The 27,357-nt window shown below is 44.6% G+C and overlaps 1 protein-coding gene across 1 annotated transcript in view; it reads right to left on the bottom strand.

Annotated features, from left to right (window-relative positions):
* Positions 1-8,927: 8,927 nt before the first annotated feature.
* Positions 8,928-27,357, bottom strand: part of IL20RB (interleukin 20 receptor subunit beta) — a 35,153-nt gene continuing 16,723 nt past the window's right edge. The window contains exons 3-7 of the mRNA XM_059387980.1: positions 25,691-25,881; positions 20,918-21,042; positions 19,025-19,175; positions 14,912-15,054; positions 8,928-10,578 (exon numbers count right to left, since the gene is read on the bottom strand). Coding sequence (XP_059243963.1) covers positions 10,471-10,578; positions 14,912-15,054; positions 19,025-19,175; positions 20,918-21,042; positions 25,691-25,881 — 718 coding nt within the window. The 3' untranslated portion in view covers positions 8,928-10,470. The remainder of the gene's footprint in view (positions 10,579-14,911; positions 15,055-19,024; positions 19,176-20,917; positions 21,043-25,690; positions 25,882-27,357) is intronic.

Genomic DNA, 27,357 nt, shown 5'->3' with positions numbered 1-27,357 from the left:
GCCCAGTCAGGACCCAAACCACCTGGACAGCTTCCTGCATGGGTGGATCCCACCCTCAAACAGCTTTCAGAGGCAGTAGCCTTTAACTTGCAACAGTTAGACCCCGTTTGGTCTGCCTGATGGGGCCCAATGGTTTTCCCACATTCAAGGCTTGCCCCTAACCTACACATGACCCTAAGTACCTGCTCCTGTGATCCAGCCTCTCCCTGCAGCCGCCCTGTTCCGGAGGCCTGGCTTCCCGCACCTGCAAGGCCTTGCCTGCTCATTCCAACCCCATCAGCTTTGGGTAGCCTGGGCACTCTAGGCCTGTGGCACTAGGGCCAGTCCTCAACCCCTGTGTCCAAGGTCATAGCAAGGAAGCAGCTACATTAGGACAAAAATGTACCTCTAAAGAGGAGCAGGCTTCAGCTCATTGTTCTGAATCACAGCGAGCTTCTGAAAAACTGCAGCGTTTTGTTCTCCTTTTCTTTTGTGGTTGTTGCATCTGCCCTTCATTCAGGTCATGATCCCAGGGTCCTGGAATTGAGCCCCATATCAGGCTCCATGCTCAGTGGAGAGCCTGCCTCTCCCTCTCCCTCTGCCTGCTGCTCCCCCTGCTTGTGCTCTCTTTCTCTATCAAATAAATAAATAAAATCTTTTTTAAAAAAATAAATAAATAAAATCTTTTAAAAGAGGCTTCTGTTGTTATTTGTTCATTTGTTTCCTGAACAGCGGATTACCACCACCCCCCAACCTGTTCCAGGAGATCCTTCTTCAAGTAGTCTGAGGACCACAAATGTGTCCTTGTTAGCATTCCCCAAGTGACCCTGGCATGCTGGCATCTGCTATACTCCAGACTTTCTTTCCTTGATTCTTTCCTCCTAGACCCATACTTTTGGAAGGAGTAGGCTGCCTCTTCCACTCCTTCCAGTTCCATTCAAATCTCTGGGCAGTGGAAAGCTCAACCCCCATATTTGACACAGCCCTCCTGCCAAACCCAATGGCCTCTTCTCTGCACAGCACAGGATACTGAAGCTCAAACCCCCCCCCCCCCCCCCCCCAGCCCTTGCAGTTCAGCTCCATTGAGTTCCAGGAAACCGCAAAGATAAAGAGACAGAACAAACTGATTGACTTCAATTCTCTGTGCACACCTTCAGACCTCCCTCCACACAGCCAGCCCCTCATGCTCTGGGACTGCAGCTCCCACTGCCTTCTGGACATGTGGCACCCCAAACCTCACACATTCCAAAACAAAATCATTATCCTTGCCCCAACCACAGGCCACTCTGCCCTCCCAGTCTGTCATTCTCCCAGTTTCTCAGGCCCAGGACTCCAGAGTAATTCCCCACCTCCTCTGTCTCCTTCATCGGCTATGCACACTGACTACAAACAGGGTCAACTGCATAATTTGTGGGGTCCCTTGTGCATGAAGAAGAAAAAATGTCATTAAAGACACATAATAATCTTTTCCCTTACTTCTGTGATCTTCTTCTATGCTTGTCAGGGTGGTTTTTATTTGCTGTTCAATGTGTTCTAAGTAAAAAAGAAAAAAAAGTCAAAATTTAAATCAGTACAAATTTTACCTCTCATTTTTACGTTGCAAATATCAGAACATGTAGCTGTTCCATGGAGTCAACAGAATTACATAATGCCTATTTCCTGCCTTGTTCCCAGAGGGACCCAAGAGTTGGCCAGAAAAGGCAAACTCAATCCAGACTCAGGAAGTTTGGAAGGCCAGAAGCCATTAAAGCTTAACTCCTAAGCCTCAACTTTATGGGTTTTCTTAATACATGAGTATCATCAAAGATACTTCCATTGAATTTTGATATTTTTATGTGACCCTGTCTGACTCCAGCTTACAATTTACAGGGTGAATCCACTTCCATTCCCTTGAAACAGAAAAATTCCTTCTGACTGAGGTACTCCTGTTTACTAGTTTCTGTTTACTACATCTGTGCAATCAAGAAGACAGTAATCCAACAAAACATACTTTTTTTTGAACCTTCTCTTAGTCTACATGATTTAGATGCACTCTGCATTCCATTTTAGACTTAAGACTTCAGGTTTACTATGTGTCAATAGACCCCTGGCAATAATACTTAAGTTCAAGTTGTCTCAACTTTGTTGGTGGGAACCCCTTCTAAATTGGCTCCTATGTTCTTTTGATTCCATTAATCTGTTTAAATTCTCCTGCTTCCTGACTTATTTAGTTGTTCAGGTTCATTTTGAACTTTCAGCTCAAAATACGGAACCTGCCATTTCTCCCAAGGTGCTTTCAGTAGGAAAAGAGAACTACAGACCAGAATGAGCAAGCTGATGTGCTGTCAGGTGACAGACACATCTCTCTGGCCACTTCAAAAGACGAAGGGACAAAACATGTTTTCAGATTACTATTTTTGTTCTTTTAAAAGCATGAGTTCATATGGATGTTTCCAGTTCAGTACTAACAATACAGAATTCCTACTCAAATTCTTGATTCTACAATGGTATTTCCTTTTCTCCTATGCGAAAAAAAAAAAAATCTAGATTCCTAACAAAATAAATATAATTACTTATTTTCTTTGTCTGAAAAGAAAATAATTCTAAAATAGCTTTATAACATTAATGCAAACTATCTAATTACCTAACAAAGTCCAGTTTTTCTAATGTTTTTTTTTTTTTCTTCTTAGGCTGCATTCCACTAAGGATTTGCAAAACAAACGAACAAAAAAAAAGTCTTTGCTCAAGAGTCACTTATAATCTCTCACTCTGGCTCTATGAGTCCTTAACTGGCATAGAGTTTTGCTTCAACCATTTTCCTTCATTTTCAGTCTGAGAGCCATAGCATTTCAACAGCCGACCAACCAAAGCTCTTAGGAGCTGAAGACTGGCAGCCACTAGAAGAAAAAAGTTCCTGGGGCACCTGGGTGGCTCAGTGGGTTAAAGCCTCTGCCTTCGGCTCAGGTCATGATCTCAGGGTTCTGGGATCGAGCCCTACATAGGGCTCTCGCAGAGAGCCTGCTTCTTCCCTTCTCTCTCTGCCTGCCTATCTGCCTACTTGTGATCTCTGTCTGTCAAATAAATAAATAAAATCTTTTAAAAAAAAAAGAAAAAAAAAAGAAAGAAGTTCCTCTCTGACACAAGATGATGGAGAGACCTCCAACAGTATAGTGGCCGAAATTCTGCACCATGGTTGCATTTCACCATTATCTGCTCATCTACAGTGGCTTAGCCCATAGGTATAATATCAAGATTTGTACACAGGATTTCTGGCTGAAAGAACCAGTTCTGCCTGCTATTAACCAACCTATCCAGTCTCGATTACTTTCACACATTCAGGGTTTTTTCTTTTTTTTGTAAAATCCTGTTCTGATCTAAGCTTTTTATTTATCTTGCTCCTCTTATGAACTATGAATCCGCCCTTCTTTTATAATGTTCAGCATTCCCTTACCAGCTTAATATACCGTGTTATGTATTGTTACCTCAAGTTGGCAGTGAAGAATCAAAATCAATTAGCAGTATCTTAAGTCCAGTCAAAGCTTTTAATTTTCTCACAAGGGGGTCAAATTCTTTACAATTATCCAAGAACAGTACCTATAAATACATTATCTTTAGAGTTTAACTGAAATCTCTATTGATTCATGGGTCAAAATTCAGACTTTGCTTCATGTACATTATTATTGCCCTTATTTTAATTATGGATCAACAGAGAGTAAAACTCCAAGTTCTCTGAAGTCTTTGGAAAACACAATTACCAATTCCCTTCATTCTATACAAAATTCAAACTTGCCAAAGCCAAATAAGTATGTCATAAAATACAAGATATACTTCAATACATTTTCAGTTAAAAATACATGTATGTGTGTATATATATATATATATATCCACTTTATATATATATCCACTTTATATACATATCCACTTTAAATACGGGATGCCTGGATGGCTCAGTGGGTTAAGCCTCTGTCTTCGGCTCCTGGGATCGAGCCGCGAGTCGGGGTGGAGGAACCTGCTTCCTCCTCTCTCTCTGCCTACTGCTCTGCTTACTTGTGATCTCTCTTTCTCTCTGTGTCCAATAAATAAATAAAATCTTCTAAAAAAAAAAAAAAAAGAGGACAACCACTCAGAATGCTTTATAAAATTAAATTAAGTTGAAATAATTAAATAATATTAAATTAAATAATTTAATATTAATATTAAATTAAATAAAGTTGAAACAATCAGAGTCTTCAAAAAAAAGAAAGATAATTTAGGTGTGCCTGGGTGGCTCAGTGGGTTAAATCCTCTGCCTTCGGCTCGGGTCATGATCCCAGGGTGCCTGGATTGAGCCTCGCATAGGCTCTCTGCTCAGCAGGGAGCCTGCTTCCCTTCCTCTCTCTCTGCCTGCCTCTCTGCCTACTTGTGATCTCTCTCTCTCTCTGTCAAATAAATAAATAAAATCTTTTAAAAAAGAGAGAGAGAGAGAATTTAAATACATATCCACCCATGGATGTCTGGGTGGCACAGTCAGTTAAGCATCTGACTCTTGGTTTAGGCTCACGTCACCATCTCAGGGTTGGGAGATCCAGCACTGTGCCTGGCTCTGTGTTCAGCGTGGCAATGCTCAGGACTTCACTCTCTCCCTCTGCCTTCCCCCACGTCCCCACTTTCTCTCTCTCTAAAATAAATTTTAAAATCTTTAAAAAGTTAAAAATATATTACCAGATATATCAAATAATATTATAACCTTTTAATAACTGAAAAAATGTTATCAGATTATTTCACCTTTAAAAAGAAAGTTAAAGAAGAAAATTTTACAAATTCATAAAATTTCCAGATTTTGTGGGTTCTCATAGAATCCGTTCATAAAATCTATCAGTGTTTAGAAACCATAGCATACTGCCTCATGGGGCACAACTAGTTAATGTTAGAGGAGATATCTGGATTCTGTCCCAGAATCAAAAAAGCTGTGCCCTAAATCCCTGACTTTGCATTCCGTAGGAATCACATTTATGACTTCAAGATAATTTTAAAAACTACATTCTTTGAATTTAAGATAAAAAGATACATTATCTGGTTTGAATTATCAATATAATTAATACCTTTTTAAAGTTTTAAATGGTATCTAATTCAAAAGCTCTGATTTGGGAATAAATGTTTTTTTGGGGGGATGTGATTTTTTTTTAAACAAGTCATTAGCCAAAGGAAAGAGTGGGCCCCAGCTCTAGCCCACGTCCTGCTGGTACTGTCCACATCCCCAGCACCTGCACAGTTAGAACCACACCTCAGACCCAAATGCTGACTGTCAGTTCTTCAACTTGCAGCTTGTCTATGCCAACCCCAAACTAAACATCTCCTTTAGAGTTTAAAACTTTGTTAGAAAAAAGAATAAAAGAAAAAAGAGGGAGGGAGGGAAGGAAGGAAGGAAGGAAGAAAGAAAGAAAGAAAGAAAGAAGAGAAAAAAATGAGGGGAAAGGAAGAAAAGAGACAAATCCTTTTTTCTGACAAACATTTTCTCTCAGGGACTGAAACAGAACTGCTTACAATTACACATATTTAAACTGCAATATCTGCTTGCTGCCATCTGCTAACTTAAGACTCTTCATTTAAAATACAGTAATTCTTCACCCCATTGGCCATGCTCCACAATCTAGGATTAATCTGAGAAGGCACTATTCCATTTTGATCTGTTTCCAATTGGCAAGACTCAAACGTGAAGATGAGAGAGTGGAGAATTAACTTCATGACCTGAGCCTCACCTGCGAAGGCCCTTCAGCCTCAATAATGTAAGTGGGATGACATCAGATGGCCCTAGTTCTGGGGTAGGATTTCCTAAGGCTAGAAACCCAAGATGATGTCTGTAGGCTTCATCTTACACCAAGGCAGCTTGGCAGAGACAGGCTGGCATCTCCAGGAAATGAGGCATGGGGCCACTTCAGAGAGGAGTGGCTTAAAATCCAGAAGCAAAATGTAGCAGTTACTGAGGCTTGTACAGACACTCATTTTTCTAACAGCCAGGATTTTTTAAGTAGCTTTTTAAAATTTCCCCAATGGAGGGACCAGGGACAAGTGCCGCCTTCACAGTTACAGGGTTTGTGCTTTTGCTCTTGAGACTTCCTGCAGGCACCCAGGAATGCTCCTGCTCAGTTTTTCCTCCAGAATCTTTAATGGGGCTTTGCAGCCTCTCCTGGGCTTGCAGATTCTCACTGAGGGAGGCTGGAAGGGCTGTGTCTTCATTTTGGGAGCTTCCTACTTCCACATGTGCCTGCTCCCACTTTAGGCAAGAATGGGTTTTTCCAAGCTTTTTTGTTAGGTTCTTGAGGACTTGGGGGTCCCTGGAACCCACAAGACAAAACTGTAATTTGGGGTCAACTCTTGTATGCCAGGTTCAAATTTCAGAGTAGGTGCCACAGTGGTTTGATATGACTGCCCTCTCATGAACCATGACTGAGGAACACCCCAGAAAGTCGGTCTAGTCCAAGAATAGCCTAGAAATAGAACACGCAGAAAAAATAAAAAGCCCCTAATATGCGGTGGAGGCAGAGTCCGCGTGAGGATATGGCGGCCACTAAATTCTAAATCCACTAATGACAGTGGAGGTTTGTTAGGGGCCACGCCCGCGGAAGTTTTGTAATTGGGTTCTCATCCTAGGAAAACTTGTGGGAGTTTTCCTTTCTCCATCAAGGAAACTTGGCTCAGGGGAAACGGGACTTTTTCCAGTACTCAACACAAGGTGGCGCCAGACACCCGTGGACTTAATGAGGTCCCCTTCCAAGTAGGCTCCAGAAGCTTTGCGAAGGTTCCCTGAAGGGATGGATCAAGTCAGGCCAGATTCAAAGGACACTGAGACCTCTGCATCCACAGAGAATTAGCCTATGGATAAAATAGGGCACACGGAAAATAAGAAAATAAATATTATATTTAAGATATATACATTATACGCACAGTACATATGTAAAAGATGAGGAAGAATAGCACAGAGGCTAGACAGACAAACTGAACCTACAAAGCCTCTGTAAAAGAAAAATAAAGGCACGTCCCTGGGACTCCCTGGCATGATAGGAGACAGGCAAGTGTGGAAGGACTGGAGTGGAGAGCAGCCAGTAAAGGGACTACTGCAGGTATCCAGTGGGGAGAAGGCTGCAGCCTGGGCCAGGGATTGGTGGCAGTAGAGAACCAACCCTTCTGACTGAGGTATTTACACTTACCAGTATTCTTCATTGACATGGTGAGTCAATAACCCAACATGACTGCATAACAAGACTCAATTGAAATGCATTCTATTCATCTTTTCTGAGAAGTCACTGTACTAGTGTTGCTCTTTTTATGTGTTATTATGGACTTGTGACATTTCAAATGTACTGACATCAGCCAATATTCTCTCTCTCTCTTTTTTAAAAGATTTTATTTATTTATTTGACAGACAGAGATCACAAATAGGCAGAGAAGTAGGCAGAGAGAGACAGGGGGAAGCAGGCTCCCTGCTGAGCAGAGACACCCCCCTCCCCGCCACGTGGGGCTCGATCCTAAGACCATGACAGCTGAAGGCAGAGGCTTTAACCCACTGAGCCACCCAAGCGCCCCAATATTCTCATTTTGATGCTCACACTCTCCCAACCTTGACCGGTGGGGACCTTTTAGCTTTCAAAAGCTTTGCTTCTGGCCCAGCATGTTAGGTGTTCTGAGATCGCCTCATATTCTTCTGCCCCAGACTAGACATGGAATCAGACATTGTTTAAGAAATCCTGGTTCCTTTGGGGAAAGAAATAGCATTAGAAACCATAATGTATCCATCAGGATGCATTATGTGCATTATGGGGTAACATTGCTACTCGGCCATTTTTTGGGGGGCAGGGAGCCAGAAAAGAAATATATTTTTAATTACATGTTTTACAAAGGCATGACTTCATTTTGATATGCTCTGTTCAGTTCTAACAATACACTGCTCCCACTCAAATTTGTGAGTTAATTAGCCTTCTTTAACCAATCCTGAAATCTATGCTCCTATCAAACATAATTATTTACTTGTACTGAAAACTTAAGAGAATAGCTCCAAAAACAAACAAAAATACATTATCGATACAAACCGGACAAATACTAAATGAAGTTTTTGTTTTAGGCTGCAGACTCCTAAAGATTTGGTGCCAAATTATTTTGTTCTAGAGCCACTCCTAATGTCCCCACCCTATGTGGCTGTGTAAGGATGGAACTGAGGGGAGAGCTGTGGTCTGGGAGTTTTCATTCACTTTCATTTAGAGGAGGCTGCAACCTGCCCCCACTCCTCATTTTCTGCTCTACCTTTGCCTTTTTCATAGGATTTATATACTCCCAATATACCAGATAATTCACCTTAAAAAAAGTAATTACTATCACTATTTGGTTTTGTATTATTTTGTTATTATTCTTTCTGCTTTCCCCAGTGGAAATGTAAACCTCATGGAGCAGAAGGTTTTGTTCAACTGGACTCTGGCAGCTTTCCCTGAGGACAGGGCTGAGAGGTGGGCTTGGTTCTGGGGGCAGGGGCTCTCTATGGGCATTGAGTGCAAAGATGTGTGGTCTTCCTGTTCTGTTGTAGTTATTGACTGTGCCCCTTTCACTCCTTAAAGTGTCATAATTTAAAGAGCCAGGTGATGGGGGCAAAAAGAGAGGAGGCCTGGGGAGTCAGGATATAAGCACTCCAGGAGGGAATAACCAGCTACAGAGGAGGGAGCCCCCTCTATGAGGAACTAGGTCAATGTCTTTGCATGGTTGGACCCCAGTAAATGCTTGTTTGGGAACTGGGATGACAATAGAATAATTGAGATAATTTTTTATATACATATATATATGCCAGGAGAAATGGATGAGCACTGGGACAAATTGTGAGAGGGATTCAGGCAGGGGGAAATCAAGGGTGATTTCTGGGTTCTAGTCCTGGATAGGTGACAGAGGGACAACAGCCCCAGGGGGGAGGAGCAAGAAGTGGGACAAGGGAGAGTGATGACCGGTACAGTAGTATAGCCTTTATTTTTGCACATTGAAAATATGTCCAGTTTAGGCTAAATATAAAATTAACACATACTTTTCATGAAGAAATCCAACAACACGGAAGCATACAAATTATACAAAGGAAAGATCTTAGACAGTATCACCCTCCTGCAGAGTGCACCCTCTGGCTCCTTGAGACCCCACTGGGGTAGAGAGGGGGGTTGTAGGCCTCTCTTTTGTAGGAGAAACACCTGGTTGAAGTAGTTACATTGTCCCCAACTCTGGGCTGGCTGGAAGGGGTCCTGGAAGTTGGTGTGGAGACAAACCAACTCAGAGGCTCCAAAGCTGGGGGTTAAGAAGGAACGCACAGGCCTTGCCCATTAATCCCTTCACTTCTCAAGAGACTTACCTCTCCATTCCTTCCCTAGCCCTGACTCTTCCTCACCTGGTTGGGAGAGGGGCAGGAAGAGGCTTCCAAAAGTGGGTCCCGGATGACCATGCTAGAAGGCACTGAGGACACCCTGAGTGAGCTGTCTTAGGGAGGAGAAGTACCCCCAAGGGACTTCCTGTGGAGCACCCTGACCAGGTGAGGCTTTGGCCAGCTGCACCGGTCAGGGTTCTCCTTCCCTGCCGCATCCCCTACCTGGAGTCACCTCCACAACTCCTGGCCAATGGTGGCCTTCAGGAGCCTCCCTGGACACAAGGTTGATGATGTAACTAGAATCCCAAAGACCGCTTTTTTGGAAGAAACCAAAAGGATTACCGAAGGTGACCCCTTTTTATTTTTAATTCTATACTTTAACACCTCTACAGGTAAAAGGAACACAGCAAACACCACGTTTATTATCAACATCCTTCTGCATTCTCCTCTCCTCATACACATACATTCTACCTGCTGCCCTCAGTGTGCGTGTGTTATTTACCCTTTACAATATCTCTTGTATGCACAGCACTGCCCATTTTCCATGGGCCTGTGACCTCCTTCTAGGTCATGTGTTGTAGCGCTGGCTGAGCCATTGACCTCTGCACAGACATGTGGTTTGAAGTGAAGTCAACACTGTTGTACTCATCCTTCATTTCCCCATCAAGGTTTCCTTTAGGAAAGTGGCTCTCCAAGCCAACTGGGGTAAAGAGTTTTTATCATTCTTGTTGCAATTTATATACTGCTCTGCCGAAAAGTTGAACCAATCCCAATGTACAACGCTGCCAATTTCCCAAATCTCTGCAAGGGCCAGAGAGATACAGTGGATTGACGGTTGTATGTTTAATTCTCCCTTTCTAGATGAGAAAACTGAGGACCAGAGAAACCAAGCCACTTTCTCTAGTGTCATTCAGTCAGTGAATGGCAGACAGTTCTAGAGGTCACATCTCCTGACCCCCACTTCTTGCTTTGTCTGCCAAACCAGTCTGCTTCAGACAGTTGCCTCTAGACATGGACACATCAGGCTCCTCTTGCTTTTCTTGTCCTCTGTCCATGGAGGAAAACAGATACAGCGTCTCTCCCCTCATGGCTGTTGTGTTATGCCAACCGGAGTCTCAGTTTCTGCTGGGCCCTCCCCAAGGCTGCTAAAGCCAGGCCCTGAAGGGTTCCTCAGAAGACAGCACAGCTATGGCACAGGGTTCCACCTCTTCCCTTCTGCAGCTGATTAACTTCTGTGGTGAATTGGTTATTTTCTGAAAAAATCATTTCCATTAATATTCATTAGAGGAATGGTAGTACTATATGATGGTAGAGTAGTAGCCACAATGACAGAGAGTGTTGCAAAAATCCCAGATACCTGATCAACTTTCAAGCAGCAAAAAACCACAAAGACGATTCTAACCCCTGTTTCAGGAGGAGTGTCAGTGTGGAGCCCACCATCAATTCCCAGCTGCTGGTCCAGTCAGATCCTTAGGATACCAGCTACCTAAATCTTCAGTGGTTATATCTGATTATTTTCTTTAACTCTAGAGAAGTACTTTCCAGTGGAAACCTAATTCGAGCTACATATGTAAATTAAAATTCTCCAGTAGCACATTTTAAAAAGTAAAAAGAAACAGGTAAAATTAATTTTAATAATGCATTTTATTATTAAAATATTATTTTAACTTATGATCCATATAAAAATATTAAGGAGTTTTTCAAAATCCATTGTGTATTTTATATTTACAGTGCATCTCAATTTGGACTAGCTACATTTCAAGTGCTTAATGGTCACATGTGGAGAGTAGCTACCATACTGGACAGTGTAGATCTAGAACAGGAAAATAAAACATAAGCTCAGAAGTTCAGAAGGTGTGCAACTGCTGTCCCATAGGTTAGAATAAACTTTCAAGCAAGGTTCTGTTGATATTATTTGAAATATTTTCAACATTTAAAAATTAGGAGATTTCTCATAAACGTTTTGATTTCTGGTTTCTCACTTAAAACTTGGGTGCCTGGGTGGCTTGGTCAGTTGGGTATCTGACTCTTGACTTCCACTCAGGCCATGATCTCGGGGTCAGGAGATTGAGCCCCACATCAGGCTCTGTGCTCAGTGGGGAGTCTGCTTGCAATTCTCTCTACCTCTGCCCCTCCCCAACACACACATACACTCTCTCTCTTTCTCCTTATAAAATAAATAAGTCTTTAAAAAAAAAAAAAAAACCACCTTACAGATCTGGTAGCATTGGCTCACATTTCCTCTCAGCAACAACATGCTGAAACTGAAAAACAGCTGCCTTTTTAGCTGAAACATGTTCACCATGGTCCCCACCATCTCTCCCTATCCAATTATGCTCACTGCAGTGCACTTTTTTTTTTTTTTTTTTTTGTACCTGTCTGGGCCCCAGAGGCATCTGAGCTCACAAACTCTACCTTCTATGAAGTACACAAAGCCAAACTTCAAACGACCCACTGAAGAATGACTAACGTGGGGCCATCTTTATGCTTGCTACCTACGTTACAGTGGACTGTGACAGCAAAAAGAGAAAGAATAAAGTGAGTCACAGAAAAGAAAGGAAAACCCCTTAGCACCAAAGCCTCTATCCCCATCAAGAAATTATGGATGAAAGACAAGGAAAATAAATAATGCTTTAAAATAGAGGCTATACACTGAGCATTCTCGATATGATTTTCTTTGCATATATATTTTTGCTTTAGAGTGTTACTTGGTGATATAAATTTGAATGGATAGAAAATCTTAATGGTGTATTTCAGAGTGCAACCATCATCAACCATGAAATTATAGATGTAGACATGAAATGTTTAATCCAAACAGATAAATTAAACACTTAAAAACTCAATAAGGGATTTTCAAAGAATTGTCAAGGATTTCCACTTGGTAATTTCCCATGGTTTAATCGGAAAGATGCGTGGGTTTTTGCAAGGAAGGCTGGAAGTTACCTTAGAGAGAGGAAAAATGCAAGAGAGTGTTAGGAATGGAACACACTGTGAACAGAGGGTAAGCTTGAGTAACTGAGTTGAGAGGAAAACGACAAAAGGTGACTAACTGATGGAGTTAGGCTGAATTTTTTCACCACATGTGGAAAAGAAGGGCTTGTGACCACCTTAGCCATGGATGCCTCCCTCCCATGATCATTTTGGGTTGGTCCAGGACTGCTGCAGTGGAGGAGTCCCAATCAGACCAATCCTCCTACAGATAATAATTTTAAAAACTGTTCAAGGATCACCTTGGTGACTCAGTCGTTAAGTGACTACCTTTGGCTCAGGTCATGATTCCAAGGTCCTGGGGTCGAGCCCCACGTCGGCTCCTTGCTCAATGGGAAGCCTGCTTCTCCCCCTCCTCAGACTTGTGCTCTCTCTCAATATCTCTGTCCCTCTCAAATAAATAAATAAAATATTTTTTAAGAACAAAATTAAATATTGGTGAGTGCTGTGAAGCGTGTAAACCTGGCGATTCACAGACCTGTACCCCTGGGGCTAATAATAAATTATATGTTAATAAAAAAATAAAAAATAAATAAAATAAAAACTGATTAGAATATAACATCAACTTCCTTAAGGCGCTGCCAAGCAACCAAAAGTTGACAGTTGGAAGGCGGTAACGTCAGTGGATGAGTTTCACAGTTCCTTGTCCGAGGGCAAGTCTCTCTCTTCATGCCACAACACTGACAAATACTGGTACAAACACAAAAGTCAGAAAGTGAGAGGTTCAGGGTTAACTGTTAATGGACTAAACATTCCAATTAAATGGCAGAGATTATTGGAATGGATTAATTTTTAAAAAAAATTTTTAAGACCAACATATGCTGCTACAAGAGATATACTTTAAATATGAGGACACAGATACATGTAGAAGAAAAATATGGAAAGAATATATGTCACACAAACAGTAAACAGTGGAGATCAATATTGTTAGCAGGGTAAGGAATAGTGCCAGAGATAAAGAGGGACATTTCGTGATGATAAAAGCACTGAAGAAGACCTGAGAAAATCCATGCAACCGAAACAGAATCGAAACACATGAAGGGAAAATGGACAAACATAGAAACAGACACATCCACACACCTGGCTAGAGATTATGTGTTTTCCCTCCCAATGACTAATAGAGGTCTACCAAAATCACTGAACAGGATCATCAAACACTTTGACCCAACTGATACTTATAAAACACTACTCCAACAAATGGTGAATACACACCCTTTAATGGTCCTGGCAACTTTGAACCCCGGGGGTTCTTGAAGAAGGGGAAAAGGCCCACTGTGCCCCGCTGTGTTCACCACAGCACGGTGCCTTCCCGGTTAGCAGTGAACACTGAATCTTTCAGAGAGGCTGGCAGGGTGCTGATGAAATGCACATTGGTAAGCAATGATGGAAGAGGAAAAACGAAATGAGTCGATGTACGTCAAGCCTTAGAACAATGCCGGGTGAGAGGGTGGTGGGGTTATGGACACTGGGGAGGGTATGTGCTATGGTGAGTGCTGTGAAATGTGTAAACCTGGAGATTCACAGACCTGTACCCCTGGGGATATAAATACATTATATGTTTATTAAAAAGTTTAAAAATTAATTTAAAAAAAAAAAAGAGAACAATGCCTGGTGCTTAACTCTGCACTAGCATCAGCTAAAGGTAGGACTCCATACAAGTGCCGGAAAGAGAGAGTGGGCGTTAGGATAGCAAGGTGAAGGGGTGTCCTGAGAGAGGGTCACGGGGAGGATTCCTCCCCCTGTGCAGGGAGAACACAGCCTGTACTCCTCAGGGCCATGAAGATACCACAAGAGTGACTCCTTCCAGAGTGACCCCAGGCTGATAAGGAACTGGGGGACGTTCTGATTCTAGCTGCCTCTGAGAAGCCAACTACAAACTCCTCTTCCCAGGAGAAAACTGTAAGAAATCCCTGCCTGAGAGGGATGGGATGGGTTTTATTTGTTGTTCCTTTGTTTTCTTTTGTCCTGCTTTAAGTATTGAGGTCTGGGGATGGATAGAGGGCACAGGAGGTAGGAAAATGGAACAAAAGGAGCTGTTGGAAGCCTGCTTTTGCTTTTCTTCCACCCTGGGGTGGGCATAGGACCTGTCTGCACTGGGGACTCAAACCTGTGGCCCAGTGTCCTTGGTGCATGTTTCACACACATGCACTTTGCCCATGGGAACCAATGAGGGACCAATGGTTGGCTGGCATGCAGAGCATAACTGAGTATGCTGGGTTGGAACATACTACTGGATGTAGCTGCTGTTTTACTTACTGCAAGAGACAGAATCCTTGCAGGCCAGTCGAGAAGAGGAAGGCTGTGCATGACTCTTGAAATGCCAAGCATCCTGGCTGGTGTAACATACCTGCCATCTTGGCAGTGCCTGGTCCTAAGGGTAAGTACCAGTGGCCTGACGGGAGCCTGAGGAAGGTCACCACTCCCAGAGAAGGGGCTTCTCTCCCAGCCCCACTGATTAGAAGTGAATCCCTATAAATCCTCTTCCCTTCTCTTTGTGCAAATGCTTGTAAAGCCTCACAAAGTGCGTGCCCATACCAGACTAAGGCTCGAACTACAGCTGGTCAGCGTCATGCTGAAAGGAAAAAAGAAGAGCATTACCAAGGTGTCGGGGAGCACCACCACGGGACAACAGGAGTACCGGAGCAGCCGGCCCATTTTCCAGATGGAAAGGGGCACCACCACAAGGATGAGCATGAAGCCAACAAATGCAAACAGGGCCAGTGCCAGGGGGAGGGTCTCTCCTGGAAATGAAAAGATAAGGGAGGCTTAGGAGACCATAGTAAAGATGAAGTTACCCATCCCGGCCTCTCTTGCTCTCCTGGAGTTGGCTCTGCATGCCAGCCAAGATGGCAGATGCCAACATCCTGAGATTTGATATATGCCTTAGTGACGAAAATTATCGCCATTAAAACCATTTTTTTTAGAATCCAGATGAAGGCGCTGCTTCCAGAAAGCCTCAGGGAAGACTGCAATCTTTTTCTTGGGAAGGGAAAGGGAGGAGCATCGTGTGTTGAGCCACTCCTTGTGTTAGCACGTTGGCGCAGCTGGCGGGAGGAAGGCAGAGTGCCAGGACCCAGGCAGGATGAAGGGGAGGTGCCGGAAGAGAACAGCCCAGAAGGGAGCTGGGTGGTAACTGAAAACAAAATGTGTTTCACAATTTTCTCTTGGCACTGATTCACGTTGTGGAGGAAAATCCTGACTTCAGACACCAGTCACATTGTAACTGCGATATATTGAGCCCCGGTTATCATTATGTTTCCCCAAGATCACAGAGGTCACGCTGGCTCCAAAACCCAGGGTCAGCCTACTAAGTCAAAGTATCAGAAAGTGCCAAGTGTGAGCATCTGGAGATGCAGAAGGGGTGACAGGTTATGTTCCCATCTCTCTGCTCTATGTAATGTGGAACAACTCCTGCAGTCCCCCCGGTCAGATAGCTCACCCACCATGTGAAGGGCGGCACAGCCCAGGAGGCCACAGAAGATGGTGACATCACACAGGTGGCGGGGACCCTGTACTCCATTTCAGTGCTTTTGGACAATACTTTGGCAGTACACACCAAGAGATAAACAAATGTCCATACCCTTTCATTTACTTCTCTGAATGGCTTCCAAAAAGTAATTGCGAGGAGCGAAAAAATTATATGCATAAAGCAGTTCCTAGCAACATGTGGACTAAGGCGACAGCCTCACAAGCAACCTGTCTCTCCACCCAAAGTGGCAGACCTCCCCCTCCAGGTGTGCTCTGGTGTGCATTGTTCATAGCACAGACCACTAGAAAAAACCATCTTTGTTTGTTTACTGGTTTGTATCCTATCTCCCCAGCTAGAGGATAAGCTCCTATGAGGCCAGGGACTTCCCTTCTGCATCCCAGTGACTAGGCCAGCATTTGGCACAGAGTCAATGATCAGTAAGTAGTCACTGAGTGAATGAATGAATCAATCAATAAACATCATCATCAAAAGCAAGCAAAAATAACCTAAAACATAGAAATGATCTAAATACCCCCAGATAGATGGTTTAACATATTATGAGATATCGGCACAGCAATTTAAGAAGTCATCTATTGAAACAGGAATGGGGATATACACTAATTTGTTCACGATGTAGTGGTAAGACTGGAAAGCAGAGAGTATATCTATTAGTAGGAGGATGGCTACATAAATTTTGGCACATTGATAAATTCACTTATCATGCATCTTCTTTAAAAATGAGGTGGTAGGGGCTCCTGGGTGGCTCAGTGGGTTAAGCCGCTGCCTTCAGCTTGGGGCATGATCTCAGGGTCCTGGAATCAAGTCCCACATCGGGCTCTCTGCTCAGCAGGGAGCCTGCTTCCTTCCCTCTCTATCTCTGCCTGCCTGCCTCTCTGCCTACTTGCGATCTCTCCCTGTCAAATAAATAAATAAATAATCTTAGGGAAAAAAATGAAGTTGTAAAAAAAAAAATGAGGTTGATTCACATATACTAACGTGAAAGGATGTTCACAATGTACTTCTAAGTGAAGACAAGCAAGCTGCAGAATGGTAAGCCCAGTCCAGTCCCATTTGTGCCTGTGAGCATTGGTATCACACAACAATGGGAAGATTAAATGTCAAACCTGCCAGAGGAAACCTCCTGAGTGGTGTGGGAGAGAATGGAGAACATGGACCTCTCACTTTACATACTTCTGTGTTATTTGAATTCTTACTTTTTTTTTTAAGATTTTATTTTTTTATTTGACAGAGAGAGAGCACAAGCAGAGGGAGTGGCAGACAGAGGGAGAGGGAGAAGTAGGCTCTCCGCTGAACAGGGAGCCTGACCATGGGACTCGATCCCAGGACCCCAGGATGGTGACCTGAGCTCAAGGCAGATGCTTAACGACCAAGCCACTCAGGCACCTCTGTGTAGTTTGAATTCTTTAACAAACTTGGCTTAAAAAGTAGTATAAAATAGTAATCAGAAAACCCATGTGGAAATGGAATGAATGTGATATTTGTAAAAAAAAAAAAAAAAAAGCAAGCACAATGTGTGTGTGCAACATGACTACAACGTGTGTCTACACATGGACAGTGATAGAACAATCATACTGCCTTGCAGAGCAATTTGGGAACAGCAGTCCAAATTCAAATGTGAATGCCTCTGACCAGCAAGCAGCTCTACTTCCAGGAATTTATCCTCTAAATATACATACACCGGCAAAATGATCCATGTACACGGTAATTAGTTAAAGCATTGGCTATAAGAGCAAAATATTGGGAAAAATGAAACACCCATCAATAAAGGACTTGTTAAATTTGTTATCTATCCACACAACTATATACTATGAGGTTGCAAAGAAGGATGAGAAAGTTCTTTATCCATATTGAAAAATCTATAAGATATATAAAGCAAAAAGGATAACATCCAGAACAATTGCAGAGAATATGCTACCATTTGTGCTAAAGAGAAGGGAAATACATATAGAAATATTCTCATTTACCTGCTATGCATTTAAAAATCTTTAGAAGGATGTGGTGCCTGAGTGGCTCAGTCAGTTAAGCACCTGCCTTCTGCTCAGATTATGCTCTCAGGGTCCTCGGATTGAACCCTGCATGGAGCCCATATCTGGCTCCCTGCTCATTGGGGGGCCCGCTTCTCCCACTCCCTCTTAGCTCTCCCTACTTGTGACCTCTTATTCTCTCTCAAATAAATAAATAAAATCTTTATTTAAAAAAAATAGAAATCTTTTGGAGTATATACAAGAAGGTAATACCAAGTGGGGAGAGGCTGGAATTGCAAAGATGGGGAAGAATAGAAAGGAGAGTTTCCACAGGCTTCTTAGATATGTTTTGAATCATATGAAAGTACTAAATTTTTTAAATAATAATTTCTTAAAGATGAAAAGTTTACACACAAAAATGTCAGTGGTATTTGAGCACATCGTAGTTATAGGGTTTGGTTTTGTTTCTTTTCAAGGGACTTTTGAACACTGTGGGGTCTTAGACTATAAAAAATTCAAGGGATGGGGCCCCTGGGTGGCTCAGTCGGTTGCACATCTGACTCTTGCTTTCAGCTCAGGTCATGATCTCGGGGTACTGGGATTGATCCTTGTGTCAGGCTCCACTCTGAGCATGGAGTCTGTTTTGGATTCTCTCTCCCTCTCCCTCTGCCCCTCCTGTTCAGGCCCTCTCTCTGTCTCTCTCCAAAATAAATAAATCTTATAAATGAGTGAATGAATGAATGAATGAATGAGTATTAAAAATTGAAGGGAGAAAAATGAAGTCAAACAGGAGGTCTCTGTAGACTTTGCACCTAGTCCCTTCCAGCAGAAAGCAGCAGTGACATACAGCGGTGGGTGGGGGTGAGGTACCTAGGAGGGGACCTTAGCCTTCCTTGCAAGGTCTGACTCTCAGACCCCTGGCTGCTTCTCTGGCACCCTAGCCCAGTCAGGTTCCCAGGCCACTGCCATCAGGGTAAACCAGTCTTACAATATCTGGCCTCAGGCCTAGTGAACTTTCAGAAGGAAAGTGTTCCACACAGCTGCTCAAGGGACCCCAGCCAGTCCTAGGGTGAACTCTCCCCTTGAGGGTAATTAGAGGAAAGCACACTTTTATCACAGACACCCTCCCGGCTGGGGAGCAGGTAAGTGAATCCTAGGGGAAACTCAGAACCAAAGGTCCCCAGCAGGTAGCCAACCATCCACCAGGAGGGGCTGTGGCCTGTGCAGGTCTCCAGGAAACTGGCAGGCCATACGTACCTTGCACCCTGACACACTCCACCTGGCTGAAAGGGCTGTGCCTCCCAATGGCCTTCACCAACGTCCGGACCTTCACGCAGTATGGGACTCCAGGTTCCATGGTTTCCAGGTGCACTGGAATGCCCCTGCTCCTCACCACTTTGACATGTTCCTTGAGGAAACCAGAAAACAGTTACAGCCTGGGGGAAGCAGGACAGGAAAGGGCAGAAAGAGCCAAGGAAGGGAAGTTCTAGGTATTCCTTTCTGGGATGCATAGTGAATGTTCCCTCTCATTCCTACATTCATTCATTCATTCACTCACTCTTATTTATTTATTAAGCACCTCCTCCATGCCAGTTTCTACTGTAGGCCCTGAGGTATACAGCACTGAACAAAGCAAAGTCCTGGCTCTGATGGAGCTTACCTGTGGGGAGACAGACCCTGTGTGACACACGGCAGAGGGTGATGGGGCTGTGAAACAAAAGACGGCCCCGCAAAGGGTAGGATGAGGCGGAGGCAAGAAGCAGAATGGTTAGGGAAGTCCTCTCTGATGGGTCACATTGGCACAAACACCTGAAGGTCAGAGCTCTGATGAGCCTGAGGGCTTGGCGTGGCCAGTGCTGCCACAAAGATCAGTGCACAGTAGCAATGCGGCTAGTGGGGTTTGTTTCCTCCCGCATTCATCCATTTACCCACCTGTCCATCCATCTGTACTCCCCTCTACCTCTACCCACCCATGGAAGCCTGTGCTCCACATCTGAACCTGTGGAGGCTTGTCTGGGCTGAGCCCCAGTGACTCAGGGTACATGCTCCTCTCTCAGCACTGGCCCTGCCTGTTACCAAGGGTGGGGAGTGGGCTCCATTCCAAGAATCTAAGCGAGCTGCATGCTCCCTCCTGCCCATGTCCTGATCTGCCCCCCACACTGCCCCTCCATCTGGCTGGCTGGCAATGTCCTGTCCTACTGCTGGGCCCTGACCCCGCAGGAGTAAATACCGGAAACCCTTGTTATCGCTTGCCCCAGCTACATATTTCACCTTTCAAGGGAAGCTACCCAAACCATTGTCCCTGTTGAGGAGATGGTGGCATGTGTTTTGTCCCCCGCATAGTGCTTATGAGGTCAGGGGGTAACCTAGGCCTGCTCTGTTCATAGATTCCATGAAAGCCCCCTACTGCATCCTATCTAGACTCTTAATAAAGCCTATTTTCCTTGGGCTGACGGGAGTAGTCTTTGCAAATCACCTTGGACTGGGTCTCCGATCAGTCTGGTATCCCTCAGTTCCTGCTCAAGCCCTAGCCCTTCTGTTTGTTTGGCCATTCACTCCGGGAGTGTGGACATCCCAGCCTGTAGCCAGCTACCCCACAGGAGGTTGGGGCAGTGCCCCATCAAGGCATTTTGGGTGACCAGCTGGCTGATAATTCAATTTATTCACAAGCCAGCTCTGGCTATCCACCCCCCCTTCTGCACCCTACCCAGACACACACCCTCAAGAGGTTTGTGCCAGTTTCACATGCTTTTGAAATCATCTAGCTGATCTGGAACACCCTGGTCTGCTGCACCTAAAGCTGCCAGGGAGAATGGCTGAGAAGCCAGGCTGAGGAGGAAGAAATAACTGAAAGATACTAAAGATACTGTGGGTCATACCATGTTCGAGTTTAGAACAAAGAGGCAACCCCCATACTTCAGCAAATCTGGCCTGAGACTGGGGTGGACCCAGGCAATTCTCTGAATAGGAGGCTCTAGGATTGTCAGTGTGCTCCCATCTCTTCTTTCCCACCCTGCACCCAGGCCTGCCTGTGCTCAGCCCACCCCTAGTCAGTGAGCACTTCAGGGGACAGCTTTCCTCACCCACCTCTCAGAGGTCTGTGACTCCTTCCCTGAGACCTGACTCCAAGGCCAAGGTTGGAAGTCTCACCTTGGCACCGGGCTCCCTCCTCCAGTAAGCCACGAGGAACTCAAACTGGGGCCCCAGGTCTTCCAGCTTAATAACCAGGTGGAAGCCGTCCTTGGTGACCTCCATCACAGGTGGTGTGAGGATAGCTGTTGGTAAGACAGGGGGAGAATCAAAGCTGGTTGCAGACAGGACTGGTTTCTGTCCTGAGAGATTAGAACCAAGTCATCAATAGAAATAGGCAGGGGTGGTAGGGAAGTCAGGGGCGGTGGATGTAACTTCCCAGCATGCAGAAGCTATATCATCCTCCTCCTTATCTGAGGTTTTGCTTGCTGGGGTTTTAGTTATCTAAAATCAGGAGGGAATCAGATGGTTCTCCTTCTGATATATGATCAGAAGGTCAGTACACAGTGCCTGCATCATTCCTCCGACTCCTGCCGTAGGCATTTTACCATTTTACCATTATCACAAGGAGGAGGACAGCCAGTACAGCACAGTAAGATAACTTGTAGAAAGGAGACCACATTCATGTAACTTTTCTTACAGTGCATTGTTATAACTGTTCTTCTATTATTAGCTATTATTATTAATCTCTTCCTGTGACTAAGTTATAAATTCAACGTTATCATAAGTATATATGTATAAGAAAAAACAATAGGATATATGGGATTTGGTACTATTTTCAATTTCAGCCATCCCCTGGGGGTCTTGGAATGAATCCCCTGTAAATAAGGGGGACTACTGTATACCAATACTCTCTCGTATTCAGCAGGTGTTCAGTAAATGCTTTTTGAATGATGAGCAAAATTTTTTTAATGATAAAGACTTAGTACAATTCTCTTTTTTCACTCCTTGACCATAATAAAGTCCTCTGCTCCTTCTTCAGGAGGCACATATACTTAAGAAAAGTGACTGAACACTCAGGTAAACATCTCTTTTTGTCTTAAAATTTTATAACCCACGCTTCTCTTTTTACTTTTTGGCAGAGATTGTTCCTCACCTTGACTCATCTAAGTGAGCAGATGCTATTTCTTAATGCTTGCCAAACACCTGCATGAGCTCAGGTCTCTACTGAACAGTTGGGTCCTTTCTTCGCCCCTTAGGAATGAACATACCTGCAGGGACATGTGTATCACTGTAGCTCAAAGAGATCAGTGACATATACTGGCTGCTGATAATTCTCCAGCATTAGGAAATCAGCAGCCTGAGAATGGGTTGGCCATTCTATCCTTGGTCCAGTAATTCTTCACTTCATATTTCTAATGGGGATGTTGGAAAGTCAGAGGGCTTTAGAAATTCTAATAATCAACTCTAGAAATTAAAGCTTCAGATAAACACCCATATTTCACATTATTGGAATCCCAAACAGGGAGACCAGCAGTCCCTGTGGATTCTTTCCCTTCAGCAGACCATGAACAGAAGGGCACACACAGGCAGCCTCCAGTCCCTGGCTACTGAGGATGGGTCCATACTTGCCTGTCAGATCTAAGCACTGCGGGACCAGAAGGGCCACCCCAATGGTTGGCCTTGGCTTGGGAAGTACAGTGGGCTTCGTTCTGGGCTAAATCCCCTGCACTGGAGTCAGTGGATACTCAGAGGAAAAGCAGTTCCTGGAGGGAGTTTTTGGAGAGCAAAGCATTTCCTGGCATTTGAAGAGCTGCCTGGACAGGAGACAGGAGAACTGGAAAAGTCAGGGACCAACTGTGCCAAACATAACCAGGTCAGAAGCTTCAGTTTTAAGTAAGCATGACTAAAACCAGATCCTCTCTTCTCCAAATGTATTGAGAATAGAATTAAGGAAAATGGCCTAAAGTCATTCCAGTTCAGAGGAAAATTTTTGACACTGTTAGGGCAGGAACCTCTGTTCCTGCAAGCTTGGGAAGGCACACACTATTCCTGTTGTTCACATGATGTAACTGAGCCTCAGAGAAGTTATGTGACTTGCCCAGAGTCACACAGTGAACGGCCAGAATTTAAGCCCGTCTTTCCACATTTCCAGACTCTGCTGCATGGGGAATTTAGCCTCCATGGGAGGCTAAATAGGAGCAGATCTCAAAGCCAGCTATCCATGAGAACCATCTCAGGAAATTTGCAAACTCCCGGTCACAGAATGCACATGGATCATTTACAATAGAATCCCTGGGGATGAGTCCCAGACAGGTGGTTCTAGACTCTGCTGTGCCTGGGAGGTATAACCAAGGTGAGGAAACTCTGCTCTCAACAAGGCTTCCCCTGAAGAGGAGGAGAGCCTTTTCAGAAGAGCCTTAAAACAAGATTTTTCACATGCCTGTGGAGAAGTTGGGGTGGCCTTTTTCACAGACAAAAGAACAGATGCAAAGCCCTTTTAGGAGTCGCAACTCCATCCTCACTCTGTAGCTAACTCTGTCTGCACCAGGATCCCACAGAGTATCTTCTACCTTCTGGTGCAGGTGCAGAGGCTCCTTCCTGTTCCCCAGCTTCTCATGCAGTGAGACCCCTTCCTGTTTATACTGGTCTTCTCAAGCACACGCCCTGCCCATGTAGTTTTATAAGCACTTTATCTCCAACTAACCTGTACCTTCCTTTTCAACAATGGCTGCCCATTCCCAGCAGTGGTCTGGGCTGGAGCCCCAGGCTCCCAGGAGCTGGAGACAGGTGATGCTGGAAGCTGCTGGGGCACCGCACCCTCCAGTGCCCCCCCAGCCTCCCCTGGTGCCTCACACTGAGATCCCACTGCCTCCACTCTACCCTCTCAGTGTCTGGGGAAAGAAGTCTGGGCAGAGAAACCCACATTTAGCACCCAAATTCCCCTTGGTAACTCATTCTAGTGGTCCTACCCCTGCCCCCACCTCTTCTCTCCTCTGCTCTCTGGCTCTTGGTTCCAAGCATCCCTTGGGCAATAATAAGAGAACACTTACCAATAGCTGAGAGCTATGCTAGGACAGCACTGCCCTGAACAGTTACACATTTCACCTTTTATAGTGCCCGCAACCACCCAGCGAGGGTCTTCCTACAGGTGAGGAGGCAGGGAGTCAGCTATCAAGTGACTGAGCTGGAATTTGGATCATACCTGTCTGACTCCAGGGGATCAACTTCCCCTTCAGATCTGTCTTCACCTTACTCAGCCCCTTCCATCTTGGGCTCCCTAACCTTCTGAATCTTCCTGGTTTCTACCCAATCTTATACAGTGTTCAGTAACCTTTGACTTACCCTATTACTATAAATGCTGTCCCAAACCTTCCTTTGTCCTCACTCACAGCAGAAGACCTTCAGCTGCATCAAGAAAACAGAGATCATCAAAGGCCTCTCCCTTGCCTTTCCCAGAACTCCAACCTGGTCACATTTTTGTCTGTACCTGTCTCAGAATAGGACCTGCTTTACCCCTTCCCCTCTCCACTCAATATTCCACCTCGCAGCCTCACCACCGTCCCCCTAACATTCCATGAAGTCATTCTCCCAAAGTCCCGTTCAGGACCCTCCTTCAGACCTATCAGCAACCTCTCTCCCCTCCATGCTGCTACTTGCTGGGCCACCAATGGGTGCCCTTCCCTCCATTCACTTTTTAAACCCTGAGTTTTCTCAGGATTCTGTCCTGAGTTCTCTTTGTCCTCATAACTTGCCCTCGACAATCTCATATGCTCCCAAGCCTTTAGCTGTTAATTTAGTGTTGTATCTGATCTTGGCAAGTCTGAGCTCCAGGGCCTGATTTCCAGCTGCCAAACAGACATCCACAGCATGCTACCTTGTAGGAGTCTCGATTGTAAAGAGCCCAAAGCCAGGAGTGTCTCCTATTCCTCCGGGGTTCTCTGTCTTGGATGACATTCTCACCGACCACAACTAGAAGCTAGGCACCATCACTGTCTCTCCCCACTCCATCTCCCAAAACTTGTTCCCAAGCTCTGTCCTTTCTGACTCAGCCATGTCTCTCAAATGTGCCCTCTCCTTCTTGTCCTGTCCCTCACTTCTAGGATCAAGACCAGTCTTGCCTCAGCTGGAATGACAATGCCCTCCTCACTCTTCCTCTGCCTTGCAGACTTGTCCTACTTCGGTTCACTTTCCACACAGCATTCAGAGTGATCGGTGCAGAAGACAGACCAGAGGGCCTAAACCCTCTCTTCTTCCATGACTACCCTCTACTGATTTCAACAAGTTTCATGTCAAAGCCCTTCACCATGGGACTAGCCCTTACTCCTGCTCTTCCCCAAACACACCTTTTTACACACTGACCATTGCTTGCACTCTGCCAGATTTGGCCACGCCAAATTCTTCCCATGGATTCTTCCCATACTTTTTTCCTCAATCATTTTCCAGGTACTATTACTGTAGAAAAGTTATTTATTTCCCAGTGACTGTTTCTGATGAGTCTAATAAAGATATAGATCCTATTGCACAAAGAAGCTGCTCACACAGGCAACAAATATGAGGTTAATGAGGCACCAGATGGGAGGCAATGTAAGACTTATCGAGGGACTATAAAGGTAGGAAGAAGCAGTCCTAGCTCCACCTCCCTACCTCAGAACAGCTTTCCTTCCATGTTCCCCACCACCTGCAGACCCCGACAGAGAGAGTCAGGTTTGACTTCCAAAGTCTCTTTCAAAATGAGAGGGCATGTGGGAAGCAGCTGGTAAATTTTTAAATGGACCAGTTAGGATTGTGTGTGTTTATGGTACACTGGGTTTACAAGGCCAGTTTGACGCTAAGAAGAATCCTGAAAGCCTCAGTGAATTTGATTCCTGAAGGTGAGGCCAGTGGGGGTGGGGGAGTAAAAAGAGTAAAAAGCAAAAAAAGTAAAAAGTAAAAAAGTAAAAAGCAGCTTACTTGAGTTTCGGTTAAAAGGATGCTGCAGGGTGCTCCAGGCTGAGGTCTGTGAGCCGAGGCTGGCCCTGACACGGAGGTTGTATGGCACAGTAGCAGTGATGTCATCAGTGATGTCACATTCAGGATCTTCAGTGGGTGAGCCCCAGCTGCTGGGGATCCAGATGTGACTCATGTACAGGCTCTCATACTCTCTGGCCAAGGAAAGGAGGGCACAGCATCACACCAGTCCCTTTTACCCAGGCTCAGTGACAGGAGCAAGTAACTGCCTCATTCACCCACTTTTTATGAGTCAGCAAAACAAGCATTTGCTCCACACTCCAGTTCCTCCACTTCTTCCCTCAACAACCATCCATTCTTTCTTAGTCCTTTTAATACTGAACAAGGGAATGTAGGTGAAAACGCCGGTCTGTCCTGGCCTCTCACTGTGCAGCACCCCCTCAGCTGCTGCTCTCAGCTGCTGTCATCCCTGGCCCTGTTGTGGTCTCCTCACTGATCTTCCAGCTTTGACTCCTGCCATTCTTCAAACCATTCATCACTCAACAGACAGTGACATTTCTCTCCTTAGTGGCTTCCAAAGCACTCAAAATGGAATACAGACTCTTTCTTGTGGACTGTAAGGCTCTCTGGCCTTCTTTCTCACTCTTCCCCTAAACACGATATTCCCTCTCCATGGCCTCCTTGCCATTCCTCCCACATGCCGAGCTCTTGTTCCCTTGGGAACTTTGATGGCCTGTTCACTTTTCAAATGTTCCACCCCTGCTGTTGCACATTTGTTGGCTCCTCCTGTCCTTCAGACACCAGCTGAAACATTAGCTCCTCAGAAAGACCTTCCCTGACCACCTAATTTTTTTAATTTAAATTCAATTACCCAAGGTATAGTATGTCATTAGATTTTGATATAATGTTCAGTGATTCAGTATAACACCCACTGCTCATCACACCTGATCACCTAATTAAAAGGAGCCTCGGCGTCGACCCTCTATCTCATCAGCCTTTAGCTTCCTCTGGCACAGAATACTATCTGAAGCCAATTAGAACAGGGCTGCCCAATAGAACCTGTTCTATATTACAGTTGTTCACTATGGTATCACTAGCCACACGTGGCTATCAAGAACTTGAAATGTGACTAGTATGACTGAGAAACAGACACTTTAATGTAATTGTAATTAATTTAAATTTAAATAGCTATCTGTGTCTAGTGCTGCCACACTGGAGAGTGCAAACCTAGTGTATTTATTTCTTTCCCTTTTTACTGTCTGTCTTCTCTTCTAAATGTAAGCTTCCTATAGCTAAGAACCTTGTCTACTCTACCCCTGAGCCCAGAGGAATGTCTACACACATAACTGCTCAGTTTGTATTTACTGTTCATGAAACAGATTGAGCACCTTCTGTGTCCCTGTCCCTTCTCAACAGCTCTCAGAACCTGGACACCTGGAAAAGAGCAGAGCCTGCTTAGCCCCAGGTCCAGCTGACCTTTAAGGTCATGATTTATTTTGGTTCCTACGGGCATGCTCCGATTCAGGAAAACTGGTCTCCCTCCACCTCCAAAGGATCTGCATCTCCAGTGATCTATCCACCTCAAGTCAGAGTCAAACTCATAGCATTTTCTTTAGGATTAGACGGTTGGCTCACTGTTGAAAAGAACCTGTACCAAAATGTGTTTATAC

Source organism: Mustela nigripes, chromosome 2, assembly GCF_022355385.1.
Source record: "Mustela nigripes isolate SB6536 chromosome 2, MUSNIG.SB6536, whole genome shotgun sequence".
In the NCBI taxonomy this organism is placed as follows: domain Eukaryota; kingdom Metazoa; phylum Chordata; class Mammalia; order Carnivora; family Mustelidae; genus Mustela; species Mustela nigripes.
Note: the sequence above shows the minus strand (reverse complement) of the source record. Positions and strands in the feature narration are given on the sequence as shown.